This window comes from Delphinapterus leucas, chromosome 14, assembly GCF_059928025.1.
Source record: "Delphinapterus leucas isolate spDelLeu-1000000601 "Yukka" chromosome 14, BTC_Dleu_Yukka2, whole genome shotgun sequence".
Taxonomy (NCBI): domain Eukaryota; kingdom Metazoa; phylum Chordata; class Mammalia; order Artiodactyla; family Monodontidae; genus Delphinapterus; species Delphinapterus leucas.
Genome location: NC_143142.1, coordinates 24023672 through 24039312, shown reverse-complemented (window position 1 = coordinate 24039312; position 15641 = coordinate 24023672). Strand labels below are relative to the sequence as shown.

Sequence of the window (15641 nt, the reverse complement as noted above, 5' to 3'; positions counted from 1 at the left end):
TTTGAATTGTGTGGTTTTTCGTTGCTGAGTTGCAGGAGTTCTTTATTTTTCTGGATACTAGACCCTTATCTGGTATATGTATTTGCAAATATTTTTCTCCTATTCTATGGCTTATCTTTTTACTCTCTTGATCATATCTTTTGATGAAGTCCAATTTATCTATTTATACTTTTATTTCCTGTGTTTCTGGTGTCATATCTAAGAAATCATTTCTGAATCCAGCGTCATGAAGATTTTCTCCTGTTTTCCTCTAAGAATTTTATAGTTTTAAGTCTTATGTTTAGGTCTTTGATCCATTTTGAGTTGTTTTTTTATATCGTGTAAGGTTAAGTATCTGACTTCATTCATGGGGATGTGCAGTTTTCCCAGCACATTCCCATTGAATGGTCTTGGCCCCCTCCTGGAAGTCAGTCTCATTCTCTTGTAAATGACAGAGGTGATGTAACGCTCTGACAGAATGTTGGAGAACTGGGAGGACAGTCATGATTCCCATCCCTTCTCACCTGACGACTTGTTGCATAATCACGGGCTTTATTTTTCACTTGATGTCTGTCTGTTTTTTTAAATGGATATACAGTTGACCCTTGAACAATGCGGGTGTTAGCGGCACTGACTCCCCTCCCCCCAGCGACTGAAAATATGCATATAACTTTACAGGCCACTCTCGGTATGCGTGGCTTCACATCCTCCAATTACGTAGTACTGTAGTACGTATTTATTGAAAAAAGTGTGCTTATAAGTGGACCTGCGCATTCAAACCTGTGTTGTTCAGGGATCAACTACTCCTGTTTTGTATCTTGCCTTTTTTACCTTATACATATTGCTACATATGATGATTTTGCAAGACTTCATGTAACTACATACGTTAAGTGGCTCTGCTACCATAGTGGATTCTGGTGCCCTGGTGGTTTTTACCATCGTGATTAACGTTGTAGAGCACATCTTTGCACGTAGGCCTTTTCCTCAGGCTGAATGCCTCAGTGTAGAATTGCTGTCTGAAGGGGTCTGGGCACCTGCACGATTTTTGCTACATGTTTGCTGTCTAAAACTATTGTACCCATTTGTAATAGGCATTGTTGGGTATATGAACCACACTGGGTGTTACTGAAACAGTTGTCATAGATGAACACCATTCCTCTCTTCTTGAATTTGCTGCTTCATTCAACAGATCTTTGAGCTCCTTCCATATGCCAGGCCCTGTTGAGATGCTGGGGATCCACTGGTAGAGCTAGAGCTCCCGTCCTCAGAGAGCTTCCCTTATTAGGGGCTGAGAGAGCTGAGAAACAGATGGACACATGGACATGTCTAGTGGTTGAAAGGCCGTGGAGAGAACATAGGTAAAGGGCACAGTGTCTCAGGCTGGGGCAGAGCTGGGCTGGGACCAAGGCAGTCAGGGAAGGAAGGAAGGCCCCGCTTAGTGCCGTGTGGGCTGAGGGGGCATCTGAGGGGCCGGGAGAGTGGTCCAGGTAGAGGCTTGAGATGGATAGAGAACACTTGTCTCTGTTTAGGGAGAACAAAGAGCCCCTGTGGCTGGAGGCACAGAAGGCAGGAAGGTAGGAGGGCAGGAGGACCCGTGGCGCCAGCTCAGCCTGTCCTCTGAGTGAGTGTTGAGTGATCTGGGTTCTGATCCAGTCGTCCTGGCTGCTATGGAGACAGATTAGGGGACCTGTTGGGAGGCTCTGACAGGACCCCAGCAAGAGAAGGTGGTGGCCTGGATCAGAGTGGGGGGCAGTGGAGTTGGGGTAGGGGGGAGGCACTCGATTCTGGTATTTATTTTATTGATGTATAGTTGATGTACAGTATAAGTTACAGGTGTGCAATATAGTGATTCATAATTTTTAAAGGTTAAACTCCTTTTAAGGTTATTATAAACTATTGGCTATATTCCCTATGTTGTACAGTATATTCTTACAACTTATTTAATTCATTAATTTATTTATTTTTGGCTGCGTTCGGTCTTCGTTGCTGTGTGCGGGCTTTCTCTAGTTGCGGCTAGCGGGGACTACTCTTCATTGCACTGCGCGGGCTTCTCATTCTTCTCATTGTGGTGGCTTCTCTTGTGGCGGAGCGTGGTCTCTAGGCATGTGGGCTTCAGTAGTTGTGGCACGCGGGCTCAGTAGTTGTGGCTATCAGGCTCTAGAGTGCAGGTTCAGTAGTTGTGGCACACAGGCTTAGTTGCTCCGTGGCATGTGGGATCTTCCCGGACCGGGGCTGGAACCCGTGTCTCCTGCATTGGGCAGGCAGATTCATAACCATTGCGCCACCAGGGAAGTCCTTGTAACTTATTTTATACCTAATAGTTTGTACCTCTTACTCTCCTATCCCAATATTCCTCCCCACCCCCACCCCCCTGCCACTGGTAACCACTAGTTCTCTATATCTGTGAGTTTGCTGCTTTTTTGTTATATTCACTAGTTTTCTGTATTTTTTAGATTCCACATTCGATTCTGGGTATGTTTTGAGGGGAGAGTGGACAGGATGCACTGATGGATTGCATGCAGGGGGAGAGAGAAATTGAAAATGACTCGTGAGTTTTGACTTGAGTAGATGGAGGGGTAGAGTAGCTCTTTACTGAGAGCAGTGGAGGAAATAGGGAACATCAAGAATCATACCTTAATACAGTTTGTAATTTGCTTTTCTTTAAATGTGAGTCCACTTCAACATTTTCATGTGTTTATTCTCTGTCTCTACTGGCTCAGAGTATTTGTAAGTTTAACGTTTAGTCTGAATAGCACGGAACAAGGAATCCACCACATTCCTCTGGCTCTGGTCAGACCAGGAGAACGCCCTGCCCTTAGAACTGGAGCCTCGAGCAGGCCGAGTGCCACGCATGAAGGAGGGGATGCTTCCACGAGTTTCTTTTCAGGAACTCATGGTGTCCTTCCTGAAAAAGGTCAGGGTTTGGGGTCAAAGAGCCCGGCTACCTTATTTGGGCTACCTGGGCCTGGCGTTTGGCCTCAGTGGGGAGGGTGGTTGCCACCAGGCCTCTCTGGAGAACTGGCTTCAAGGGAGCAACACTGACCGGAGCTGGAAGGCCACTGCCTGTGCCCGAGCATCGCAGTCTGCGTTTGTGTGGCAGCTATGATTTCAGATATGCTGTCCTTTTTGTCCCTATAAGTCAAAGGGGGGAACAGACCTTCATAAGTGCTTCTTACCAAGAGGGGTGGAAGGTGTGTAGCGTCTGTAAGCCCAGGTCACCAGGTGACCTGGATGGCAGGTGTGTATGGGGGGAGTGCCCAGGTGTGCCGCCCCCCTCCCGCCGGGGTTTCCTGTTCCATGAAGGGTGGCATCTGGTGGCAGATTTCTCTTGGTCTCTGGTGCTTCTGAGGAGTCCTTTTTGCCTTCACGGGTCTTGAGGACAGAGGTGCAGGCGGTGGGGAAGCTGGCCTGGTAGAAGGGGGGGCCCTTTGGGGAAGAAGCCGTCCATGTGTCCCTCCTCCTGCAAACCAAGGAGCTGACTCTGCAGAGATGGGGCCCTAGGCTGCAGAGTGGGCTGTGGTCATCGGAGGGCTGTTGCCTGGACAGGAGGGAGGGGTTCAGCTCGGAACTGCCCCACCCGCCTCATGAAGCAGGAGTGGTGGGCATGATGCTGCCTCAGGGCCAGAGAGGCGCTGTGTGCTGAGTGTGGTCTTGAGTTTTTCTCCCTAGTAGTAGAATTTAGAGGTTTTTCTGTGGCTTAAAGCAAAGTCTTCCAGTATTTTATTGTGAACACTTTTGAACAGAGTAGAAAAGTTGAGAGAATTGTTACCCACACACACTGCTTGAGTGACCAGTTATTAATGTTTCCTCGTATCTGCTTTGTCTCTGTGCATATGTACAGACTCTCCTCTGAGCCACTGAAAGTACATAGCAGACATTATGAAACTTCACCCCTAAACACTTCAGTCCACATCTGAGCACATCTGGTTTGTTGTCATCTCATCTGGCCATGGGGTGCGTTAGCACTGCTTCCTTGTTTCTGCCCTCAGTTTAGTATTTTTAAAATGTGAGGTGTGACGTTCCAGTTCTGAAAAGGAATAAAGCCAGATCAGCCTGTCAGGTCTCCCACGTCGTTCACCGCTACCCTGTCGATCTGCACTTGGCATTTCCTTTGCTCCACGAGTCCATGACCCTGGACAGTGTAGAACATGTTTTGCATGTTTTTAAACTTCCTGTAATTGTTATAGCTTTATTGTTCCCCTCTGTGAACAGGCTGCTGTTAAATGAGAATGACGTAGGTGTAAATAAATACCTGGTCCTATGCTGGCAGGGGGTGGAGATTCAGTAAGTACTATTTTATTTCTTACCTAATAGGTGTTGAGAAGACAGTTCTGGATGTTAAAATGGGCAGACAGTCAAGTTGGTGGGAAGTAGACCCTGCTGCCTGCCCAGCTCTGACCTCAGAGAATCCTGGCCTCATTCCAGGGCAGGAGGACATCTCAAGGCCTCAGGGACCTCCTTCGTGGTATGTGCCAGGAGCTGTGGCAGCCACTCCAGCCTTTCCTCTCCCTTGCCTCCCCCAGCCCAAGGGGGTGCTCTGTGCCTGCACCACTAAGGGGAAAGGGGATGGACAGGGCTGGGCTCCTGCCTGGAGGGAGCTTTCTGCTGGGCTTCCTTACCCTGCTGCACCCTCCTCGCTGCCTGGGTGGCAGAGAAGTCATCTGGGCTGGTGGGATTGCTAGGAAACATTCGAGAACATGAAGGGAGAATTTGGCAGGGCTGTGAGAAGCCTTCAGATGAAGGAATCACCTGAGGGTAGTCCGTGCTTGTCTGGGCTCCTGCCCAGGCTTCTGTGAGGCTGATAACCTGCCCCTGGCTCCTCGTGCCAGCCTTGGGACACCGACCATCACCTCTCTTCTTCGAGGGGCCTCCATCGGCCCCCAGGGAATGAGAATTAACAGAGAGCACCTGCCACCCCTGCCCCGCCACTCCCTTCTGTCCCCTGGCACAGCAGGGCACGGAGTTCACTCTGCAAGGAGCGGGGGAGTGGCAGTGGGTTGCCTGAGGAGGTTGGCCTGTCCACGGGTGCTGCGGCCAAGTGGCCTGGGGCCTGCAGAGCCTCGCAGTGGCACTAGGTGGCACTCCCGCCCAGGGGAGTCCAAAGAAGGTGGGAGGACTAGAAATTAAGGACCAAGTGTGGGTGGCCGGAAGGGACCTCATTTGGGCTGGGAGAGTAAACCTTCCAAGGGGTTTTTTCTTACTCCCAGAAATCATGTTGAGTATTGTCTGGAATATTGTCCAGAAGGCATTTCCCTCCTGAGATATACGTGGTGGAGGGCAGGTTAGAAGGCTGGGTGGGCTAATCTCAGGGCAGACCTGTGGGCTGGTTTATGAGTTTCCTAGACACCAGTCAGCCTGAGAGGCTTTGAATGATTACAGAGGAGTTCTGGTCCATGTGGAGCGGCCTAGTTGGTCATTTTACAGTGGAGAGCATCAGCGCTCCACAGGCCGCTCAGCGAATAAGAATCTGGGCTTTTGATCCAGACTTGTTTTTCCCCCTTAGGTCTAACTTCGGTCCTGCTGGATGCACTGCAGGCTTTGGGGAAGTCAGGACGGTCTTCCTGGATTTCTGGTTCTGGAATTTAGTGTTGCTAAGATTGTGTGTCTGCATCTTCCTGTGCTTTAACTCCTTTTTATTCCATCTCAAGTGGTGGTTGGTTGGTTGGAGCTCTGAGGTGAGCAGGGGTCTAAAGTCTCGCTGGGGCTCCGAGAATGCTGTGAGCCCAGGCTAGGAGGCTGAGGTGGGCTGTGCACCTCCCTGCCTCCCAGTTCCTACTGGCGTCCCAAGGATCCCTCCAGCTTGTTATGGAGCACTTGGTTGGGCTGGATCCAGATGAGGGGGCAGGTGTGTGGGGCTGTGTCTGCATGTTGCTGTGTCCTCTTCCAGGCTGCCTTGGCTGAGCTGCCCATCTCTTCACAAGCCCTGTCAGCTCTCTTCCTGGTCTAAATGTTGCTTTAGAAACTAAATTCCCAGTGGTCAAAAGAAGCTGGGGTTGTTCAGCTAATCAGGCTCCTGAATTCCACATGCTTTTTGTGGTTGAGTAGTGGTGGTGTTCCCCGCTGGACCCTCCCCCTCCCCTAAAAAGTGTTAAGCTGGTTCATTCCATCCCACGTTGACTGCTTTCAGTGGGCATGGGGGTAGGGTGCTGACCCTGCAGTGGGGTACCATCTAGTGGGGTAGAAAGATAAGGTGAGAATCACCCCACAGGTCTTGATCCCCGCTAGGAAGCCTACGTGCTGGGCGGGGGTGGACCTTGCCCACTGGGTCTTGTTTGCTGGTCTGCACCAGGGGATTTTGTGTGTCAGGGTGTGTCTGCCTGGAGGAGAGGGGGTGGGGTGAGGAGCAGCCTTTGTCTTCAGGGTCGGGTGTATGAAGGAGCGAGGGCTTTGAGGGCTAGAAAAGGTGTCTGGAGGTGGCTTTGTGTTCAGTCTAGAGAAGCCGGCCCTCGGGTGAGGTCCGCAGCACGTGGAGGCCCTGGCTGCCCGGAGGGGTGTGTGGGAGGCGCTCACGGCCCAGGGAGCCCAGCCCCGCCCTCAGGAGGCACCCGCGAAGTCCTGTGGCCGTCGGCCGGTCGGCCGGTCGCCTGTTCCCGCCGCTCCCCTGGCCCCGCCCCTTCCCTTAAAGGAACCCCAGGCTGGGGGGCGGGGCGCGGCTGACTAGCGAGCCTGGTGTCCGGTCTCCTGCCGCTGCCCCTGACTGGGTGGAGCCGAGCCCCTGCACGCAGTCAGGCTTCCGAGGAGCGAGGAGCGGCGCCTCCCTGCAAGTTCAGCCGGTGCGCGGCGCCGCGGAAGCCAGCGGAGCGGACCACCTGCTGGTGAGTGAGCGGCCGCGGCCGAGCCGCCCCGCGCAAGCGGAAGGCCTGCTCGCGTAGCCGGGAGGCCGGTCGCCCCTCACCGCTTGGGGCCTGAGGAGCCCACCCCCCAACCCCGATCGAGTGTGGCTTCCCTGGCCCCGCACGGTGGGTCACGGGGCCGGGCAGGATGAGCTCACTTCCTTCGCGTCGTGTAGCATCTCCTTGCCTCCCGGCCCGGAAAAGGGAAATGTGGGCGTTGCGGGCGGCTCCATGTCCTCCTGCGCCCATTTCCTCAGTTCTGCCCGAAGGGTCTGGGACGGGCGCCAGAGGGGGAGGGAAGCAGCAGTGTTCCTCGGTGGGACCCGGACATGCTGCAGTTGTCACCATGTACCAGCCAAGGGGCAGGAGGAGGTGACACCCCGCCCTTCCCAGGACCCCGTTCCCCGCTAGTGCCAAGGATTGCCCCAGAGAAGGTTCCTTTCCTTCAGGGGATTTAAGAAAGAGTCCTGCCGAGTCCTGTCCCCATCTCTACCGCCCTTGAAAGAGGTGCCTCTGGACCCTTCTCTCTGCTTCCTCTTCTCTCGCCCAAGGCTTCCCCAAGATGGCTCACCCGTTTCACCTGGGAGAATCCATTTTCCTGGTTCCCTACTTCTGACATTTTGTCAGCTTCTAGCCTTGGAACTCAGGGGAGGAATGGTTGGTGGCCCCACCTGGACACAGCTACCCAGCAGCCCTGCCCTCCAGAGCTGGGAGTGTGCACAGCAAGTCAGGCTGGGGACACATGTTTTGGGGGGCACTGGGGGTTTCTGCTGAGGCTTCAGGCCAGGTAACTGGCACCCGGTGAGCTTTCCACTCAGGGAGCAGGAGCACGTCCTTGGGCTCTCGGGCTGGACACGTGCAGGGTTGCAAGGCCTTCATCTAGGGCAGTGAGGGGTGGGTGGGGATGTTGCAGCACCTCTGGGGTGTGAACCCCCAGAACAGCATGCCCTGACAAAGGTGAGCTCCCCCCAGCATGGTCCTGTTGAGCCATCCCTTCCTACTCACATCATCGCTGCCCCTGTGGTTTGGGCTCCTCTGTCAGAACTGCCTCCTCTGCCCTGTTCCTTCCATCTTCCCAGTGGTAGCAAACTTCTGTCCTCCCAGAGCGTGGGTTTGGAAAGGGAGGGGAGGCATTGGGAGCCAGGTCTGGGGGGTGAGGCTGCACTAAGCTCTTGGATGGAAGAGAGGCATGGGGTTTCTAAGCAGAGTTGTTATTGGCCTTGGTCACAGCTTTGATCTGAGACTCAGGACGGGTGAGCAGGAGGAAGGACCCTTCCCATTTCCAGATGAGGAAACTGAGACTCAGAGAGCACATGTGACTTGCAAGGCCTTTCCCAGCTCTCAGGGCGAGGGTGGGGGGAAGGCATCCAGGATCACAGTAACCAGATTGTCCTTGCCCGCCACCAAAGCCTCTGTGTTCTCATGTTCCATATGGCCATGTAATGACTTTAAAGTCCTACTGGTCATAGCCCCAAACTCACCTCCACAGAGTGTCCTTGAGACTCTCAGGAGAGAGGGAAGGGGTCTGTACTTCTCTGCTTCAGGGCGCTCTCCTTGCAGGCTCCTCCTTCAGGCCTGAACTCCCCAAGTTGCTCTCAGGGAACCAGAAAGGGAGAAAGCTCTAGCTTGGCCTCCAAAGGCCACTGTAGGCGCAGAGGGCAAGTGGGGCTCTGAGATGGGGATGCTGGGAGCACCGTTGGTTGAGGAAGTGGCTCTGCTCCTGGGAAGTGAGAAGGGGTGGCCACTAGGGACCCCCTTCCCTCCGTCCTGCGGCTCTGAGCTAGTCAGAGGGTGTTGGCCTGTTTCCTGGTGGACAGCTGAATTCATGTCAGCTTGCTGGGGGCCTTTTGGGGAACACTGGTGATTTAAAAGAAACCTGACCCTGGTCTCAGTGTCCCATTTTAGAAGAGGAAGTAGAGTAGTGACGGAGACAGGACTGAGGCGTGAAGACCTCCTGCCCAACTTCTCAGGGCAGTTCCTGGAGTCTCTCCAGGATAGCAGCTCCTTGGGCTGGTCCCCCAGAGTCCCCTCCACTGCCCTGGTGGGCTGTGTGGCCCGGTCAGGCCCCTGGACTGGAGGCCTTGGGGGAGAATGCAATGCAAAGGCACACACGGGGGATCTGCTTTGAGGTCCTGAGGTCTTGGGCCAAGCTGGGTTTGTCTGTGGCTTCCTGAATGTGCCTTTCTGACAACATCCTGCAGCGGTCAAGGTCCCACTGTGGAAAACTGGCAGGAGGAGGCCTGGCTCCCATCCCCGCCCACAAGGCGTCGCCAGCCCCCACTGTGAATCCCGGGCGTGCGAGCAGCCCAAGCTTTCTAGAGTTTCTAGAGTCGGGGAGAGAGCCTTGTTCTGGAGCCTAGCTTCAGGCGCAAACCTGACTGCCCATCACCCCGCTGGGCCTGTTTCCTGGGGAGCCACCGGGAGGCGAGTTTGGGGCCCGAGGCTGGGAGGGTGGGGCAGGGCTGTGCTTGGCAGGTGGGTGGGGCTGTGCTTGGCAGGTGGGCTGTAGGAAGGGAGTTAGTGGGACCTCAGCTCGAGCCTGGCCAGGCAAAAGCCAGAGTGTCCATGGGGCCTTGGGCAGGAGGAGGCCTGTGCGGGCACCCTCCTGCCATTCAACGGCCATTCAGCGAGGTGGGTAGCCTGGGGAGATGAGCTTGCCGAGGGGTCCTGGTCTGAGGTGGGGTGGGCCTTGGCAGGGGTGGAAATCCATGCTAACGTCCAAACCTTAGTCAGCCTCATCCAGCCCCACGGCCACTCACACTTAGAGATCTGGCAGGTGTCAGGCTGGCGGTTTTCACCTCCTTGGCTGAGGTGGGTTTGCCCAGGACCTCAGAAGTTCAGCCCGTGAGGGTCGAGCTATGTCCGAGTTGGGGCCTCCTGTTCGGTCTTCGCGCGGGGGCCTGGGCCGGGTCAGTTCTCTGCCTTTGGAGCAGCCCTGGGACCCCGCATGTCTTCATCTAAAGACGACGTGGGGCGCGTGGTTTGGGGGCTGCGCTGGGCGGGGCTGTGACTCCCAGGCTGCAGAATGTTTGCTCTCCCCCTGCCTGTGATCTGCAGAGGCTGGGCATCCTCTCAGGGAGCTGGGCGGCCGCGGACCAAAGTGCTGTTCCTCCCGAGAGAGATGGGAAGGCGGGGTGGCCGGTTTCCCTGAGGTTGCCCTGGTGCCCCTCTTCAGAGGAGGCAGGTATGGGGGACCCTGAGGCAGGGGCTGGGGACGACGACGAGGACAGAGCCGGAGCAGGCCAGATGCTGGGGTCTCACCGCCGCGCCTCTCCCGCCTTCCTGCGCCCTCATCCCTCAGATGCTACTTTGTCATCTGAAAGGAAAATGGGTCAGGTCCCAGCGAGGGAGGGGCCGCCGGGGCCGCAGACAGGCCGACGCTGGGCGCCCGCCTGGAGCGCGGGGCTCAGATTCCCGCTTGTGCTCCTGGGTTCAGAGGCGCCGGGTCCCCTCCCTGCTGGGAGCAGGCAGGCAGCCAGGCCAGGGACAGAACGGGCCGAGGGCGGGGCCGGTGCGCAGGCCGAGCAGGTGTGTGATCGGTGCCTGTCTCTGCAACAGCCCTGATCCGTTGGACTGGACCTAGCCAGGGAGCGGTCCCCCAGCCGCAGCCGCCGGGGCAAGGAGCGGTGACAGCGCAGGAGCTCCGGGGGGGAAGGGAGGAAGGAGGAGAGACAAAGGGAGCGAGCCTGGCACTGCCTCCCTGCGCCGCCCACCATGTGTCAGTCAGAGGCGCGGCGAGGACCGGAGCTCCGCGCGGCAAAATGGTGAGATGCTGCGGGTCACGGCTGCGTCCTAACCTGGCCTCACCCCGCCTTGACCTCCGAAAGGTCAGAGTTCACGTCCAGCGGCCCCGTGGTGGAGGTGGTGGCGGCGGCAGGGGGCCGGGGTACCAGCCCCCGCGGCTGGAGGGGCCCGGCCCGGGGGACCTGAGTCGGAGAGCCCGTTTCAGGTACTGGGGGGCCAGCAGGCTGGTGGGCCAGTGTCTGCACTGCGCCCCCACCCCGCTGCAGCGCAGCTCCTCCGAGATTGGTCCCTGTACTTCTGCAGAGAGCAAGGTGGATGGGGGGAGCCCAGGGCAGAGCAGTGATGTGTCAGGCTTTGCTTGGCCCCTACCCACTTGCCAGACCTTTTTAAAGCTGGAGGGGATGGGATGGGAGAGACAGTGTACACAGGGGGTCTGGTGAGCAGTGGAGAAGCAGCGCCTCCCAGGGCCACCATTGAGCTGCAGGGCCTGGCCTTCGGCTCAGTTCTCCATTTTTTTCTGCTTTTCATATCAGCTGAGGTGCCTCTTTGTTCCTTGGTTTGTTGAGCAATTGGGGGCAGAGGACAGAGCTGCTCTGAGAGCACACAGGCACAGATGGAGCCTTATTCTCCAGTTGAACGCAGTGTTTCTGTAGATGAGGAAACCAAAGCCCCGGGACATTCTCAGAGTGGGTAGCAGTGTGGTCTTGTGATGGCCACACTGGGGCCTCAGGAGCACTTTCTAGGTCCTAGGCATGTGGCAAGGTGACTTGGGCCTCAGTGTCATGCCTCAGGAGGGCCAGGGTTCCGGTGGAAAGGCTCATCCCAGAGTCTGGCTCCCTCGAAGCTGAGCCTGGCTTAATGCGCTGAATTTGAGCTGGTGGGGTCTGGGGAAGGCCCACCTACCTTTATCGGAAGGAGGGGCCTGGGTCAGGTGTATGTGGCCCCAGCAGACCTGGAAGGTGGCCTGAGGGTTGGCGGGGAGCTTATCCCCACCAACCTCTGGATCGTTTTGGAGAACCTGACCTGATGCAGAAAGAGCACGGGGATGGATGGAGCAGTAGCGTGTGTGTGTGTGTCTCTCTGTGTGTGTGTATACGCGCACTAGTGCTTGTGCATGTTTGTGTGTTCCTTCGTGATCTTGTCAGGCCCCTCAAATGAGGAAATAAGATGCTTGGAGCCATGAAGAGATTTTCCCAGACCCTGCGCTGCCAGGGGCTAAGGGGGATCAGACTAGCTCTCCTTGGAGCCTGTGTGGGCAGAGCTGGCCCCAGGCCAGTAGGGGGCCGCAAGGCAGGTTCTGCACTATCTTCCTGGTGCACTCAGCCCCAAGGTCCTCTCCGGGGTCCCTGCCAGGTTCAGAAGCTACTCCATCTGAGAGGCGCCTCACCCTGTGTGTCTCAGCTGACAGGCAGGTGGGGAGACTGGGAAGTGAGTCTGCCGACCAGAGGCAGCCAAGCCCCCACCTCAGAGTGGGGTTGGGATGAAGGAGTTTGGCCGGTGCTGCCCGACTCCATCGAGAGGCGAACCTGCTGAGGGTGAGGTGGGGCCCCCAGTCCTCCACTGACCCTGGCTGTGTGCGGACATGTGCCCTGCAGGTTGTACTTCCCCCAGCTGGCCCTGAGGCGAAGGCTGGGACAGCTGAGCTGCATGTCCAAACCCGCCCTGAAACTGCGCTCCTGGCCCCTGACGGTCCTCTACTACCTCCTGCCCCTTGGCGCCCTCAGGCCACTCAGCCGGGTGGGATGGAGACCCGTGAGCAGGGTAAGTGTGCAGGGGCTGCTGGCCTGGCCTCCCCCCAGGCAGGCCTGAGGTTGGGGCCCAGGAGACCAAGGAGGAGAAGACATTTGTCAGAACAGAGGTGGTGCTGTGGGGCCTGAGCGCTCCAGCAGGGTCACATTGGAAGGCGAGCCTGTGGAGAGGGTGGGCTGCAGACAGGTGACTGTAACGGCCCACCGTCCACTGCCTGCTGTCTCTGCCTGCATTTCTGCCATGTGGGGACTCTGCTTCTGGAAAGAACCCACATTGGGCATTCAGAAAATGGTGCCTGAAAAGAGCTTAGGGGTGATTTTGAGAAGAATCCAAATTAATTTCTGGACGCCAGAGGGTGGTTCAGGGAGGCTGGAGCCTGTGTGGGCCCCTTTGGGTGAGGATGCCTTTGAGGACCCAGGAGCCCCAGGCAGGGCTGCGTGAGGGAACGGCCTGGCTGCACCTGGCTCTCAGGCAAGCTGGCCCCAAGGAAGAAACCCTGCTCCCAGGCCCTTGGACAGCGCAGGTGGGCGTTGCCAGGGCTTGAAAGCTCAGGGGCACCTCTGGGCATTAGGCCTGGGGTCATAGGGCAGCCCTGGGCTTCCCCCGCAGATGGGCGTCAGCTGGGAGTGCTGGGAGCCGCTAACTTACTGCCTCTTTAAAGGTGTTTAAAGTTGGAGTGGAATTGCTTTTATGCTTTGGGGACTTGGTGTCTTGGTTGTGTTCAGCAAGCAGCAGCCACCAATTAGAAGCACGTCCCACTATGGCAGAGGCACTTGAGGTTTAAGAGGCTGCCCCTTCTGGGTCATCTGGCCCTGAGTTTGGCAGGAGGGTCTGACTGAGAGGCCGAGTCCCCTGTGCCTCCTGGAGGAGCACCAGGTGGGGACAGCTGTGTGGACAGGTGGGCTTGGCGGGCATGTCCAGGCCCTCGGAGCGCAGGTGTCAGTGGTCAACCCGTCTGCATGAGAGTCCCCAACCTCGGGGTGGGGGGCGATGAGCACATGTGCTTTGGGCTGTGGACTTGCCCACGCACCAGAGGCCTGTCCTTTCTGTGCTGGTCTGGGACTCGGGCAGTAGTGCCCGCGCCACAGCCTGTGTGACTGTGTCAGATCTGTTTGCCCCTCCCCACCTCAAGAAGTGAGGCTGTGTTGGCCAGTCTCCCCGGGGACTGGGGAGGGAGTGGGGTAGCTGCTGTGGGAAGTCTGCAGGAAATGGCTGACAGCTGAGCTGTAAGTCACTGTGTCACAGGCCTGGCCAGTACTGTGTGTGAGAGATGAGAGATTTGGAAGCTCAGTCTGGTTCCTGGTGAGAGACAACCATGTCACAAAACCCTCGTGGGGACAAGCTGCTCAGGCCTCGGGAGGTGGCCCCCATGGGGAGGGGAGAGGGTACCGGCTGATGGGGAGGAGGGGGGTTGGGGGGTGAGCACACGGTGTGGCTGACTCACCCACCTGCCCGCGGCCTGCAGGTGGCCCTGTACAAGTCGGTGCCGACGCGCTTGCTATCGCGGGCTTGGGGCCGCCTCAACCAAGTGGAGCTGCCGCACTGGTTGCGCAGGCCCGTCTACAGCCTGTACATCTGGACTTTCGGGGTTAACATGAAGGAGGCCGCCGTGGAGGACCTGCACCACTACCGCAACCTCAGCGAGTTCTTCCGGCGCAAGCTGAAGCCACAGGCCCGGCCAGTGTGCGGCCTGCACAGCGTGGTGAGGCCCCAACCCCACCTTCTACTCCTGCCTCCGTACAGGCAGCTCTTGGCTGTACCTTTAGGAAGAGGTGGGCTGGTGGGCACTCCTCCCAGGCCAAACCCCAAGAAGGAGGTGGCCCTGCCCTCTGCCCCCTCCCCTCCCCCACAGCGAGCCTCTCCTGGCCCTTCCAGATCAGTCCATCGGATGGGAAGATTCTCAACTTCGGGCAGGTGAAGAACTGCGAGGTGGAGCAGGTGAAGGGGGTCACCTACTCACTGGAGTCGTTCCTGGGCCCTCGCATCCCCGCAGAGGACCTGCCCTTCCCACCAGGTGGGTCCTGTCCTGGTGGCGGCCAGGCAGCTGTGCTGTGGCTGCGCTGGATGTCAGAGGGTAGAGGGTGGGGATGGGAGTGGGTCCGGGAGGGAGGCCTGTGGACCAGTAGTTACTCTGCCCGCAGCTTCAGGCCTCCCTGGAGCCAGTGTCCAGGCTGCACGCAGGCTCCGTGTTGGGTAGCATCAAGTGCTTGTCTGAGCGCCTGGTTCGTGTCTGCCCCACAGCCACCTCCTGTGGCTCCTTCAGGAGCCAGCTGGTCACCCGAGAAGGGAACGAGCTCTACCACTGCGTCATCTACCTGGCCCCCGGGGACTACCACTGCTTCCATTCCCCCACTGACTGGACTGTCTCCCACCGGCGCCACTTCCCAGGTAGGCCTGGGCCAGCACATGGGTGGGACCTGCCCCTGGGGGACTCAGAGAGGTCCTCAGCTTCTTGGTATCAGGAGACGCAGGCTCCAAAGCTGTGAGGTGACTGCTGGGCATGGGTGGCAGGGGCAGGCTGGGAGCCAGCCTGCTCTGCATTTGGAATGACATGGGGGTACAGTGGGTCTTGGGCCCTCCCAGAGTAGACACACTGGGCTCTAGGAGGCTTGTCCTCCCGATGGGCAGGGAGTGGCAGTGTCTGTCCCCACAGGCTCCCTGATGTCCGTGAACCCCGGCATGGCCCGCTGGATCAAAGAGCTCTTCTGCCACAATGAGCGGGTAGTCCTGACTGGGGACTGGAAACACGGCTTCTTCTCACTGACGGCTGTTGGGGCCACCAACGTGGGCTCCATCCGCATCTACTTTGACCGGGTAAGCAGAGCCCAGACCCTGCCGAAGCCCAAGGGCTAGGCCACTTGCACCGTCTCCTGTGTAGCCAGATCCATCTGGACTGTAAGTTCTAGGAGGGCACATCCCCCACCAGGCCTGGCTGTGCAGAGCAGCTGCCCTGAGGAGGGGCAGCTGCTCTGCTTATCCCCCACCCACCCCCGTCTCGAGGTGGCTGGTGAGGGAGGGAATTAACTTCCCTTCCTGGCACTTTGCTTCTGCAGAAACCCAAGGGGAACTTGGGTGGGGCATGCTGATGGAGGCCAAGTGTGTGAGGGGTGCCGTAGTACCCATGCCTGCGGGGCTTCCCCTCTTGGTGTCAGTTTGCCCCTCAGCCCCCCGGGTGCTGGTGTTGTGGCACCGTTCGTACTAGTGAACAGTTGGGGGTCTGAATCCTCCATTTCCCTCCAGTTCAGAGCTGGTCAGGGGCTATCAGGTTAGGCCTAGTCCATGGCCTGAGCTGCTGTCCGGACCTCCCTTTCTGAGCAGGGTGGGGGACAGGTTCGG

At 57.6% G+C, this 15641-nt stretch overlaps 1 protein-coding gene across 1 annotated transcript in view; it reads left to right on the top strand.

The window, feature by feature from the left end:
- Window positions 1-15641, top strand: part of PISD (phosphatidylserine decarboxylase) — a 36862-nt gene that overhangs the window by 19879 nt on the left and 1342 nt on the right. The window contains 4 exon segments of the mRNA XM_089894770.1: window positions 13771-14007; window positions 14181-14319; window positions 14547-14693; window positions 14959-15119. Of these exon segments, the coding sequence (XP_089750896.1) occupies window positions 13771-14007; window positions 14181-14319; window positions 14547-14693; window positions 14959-15119 (684 nt within the window).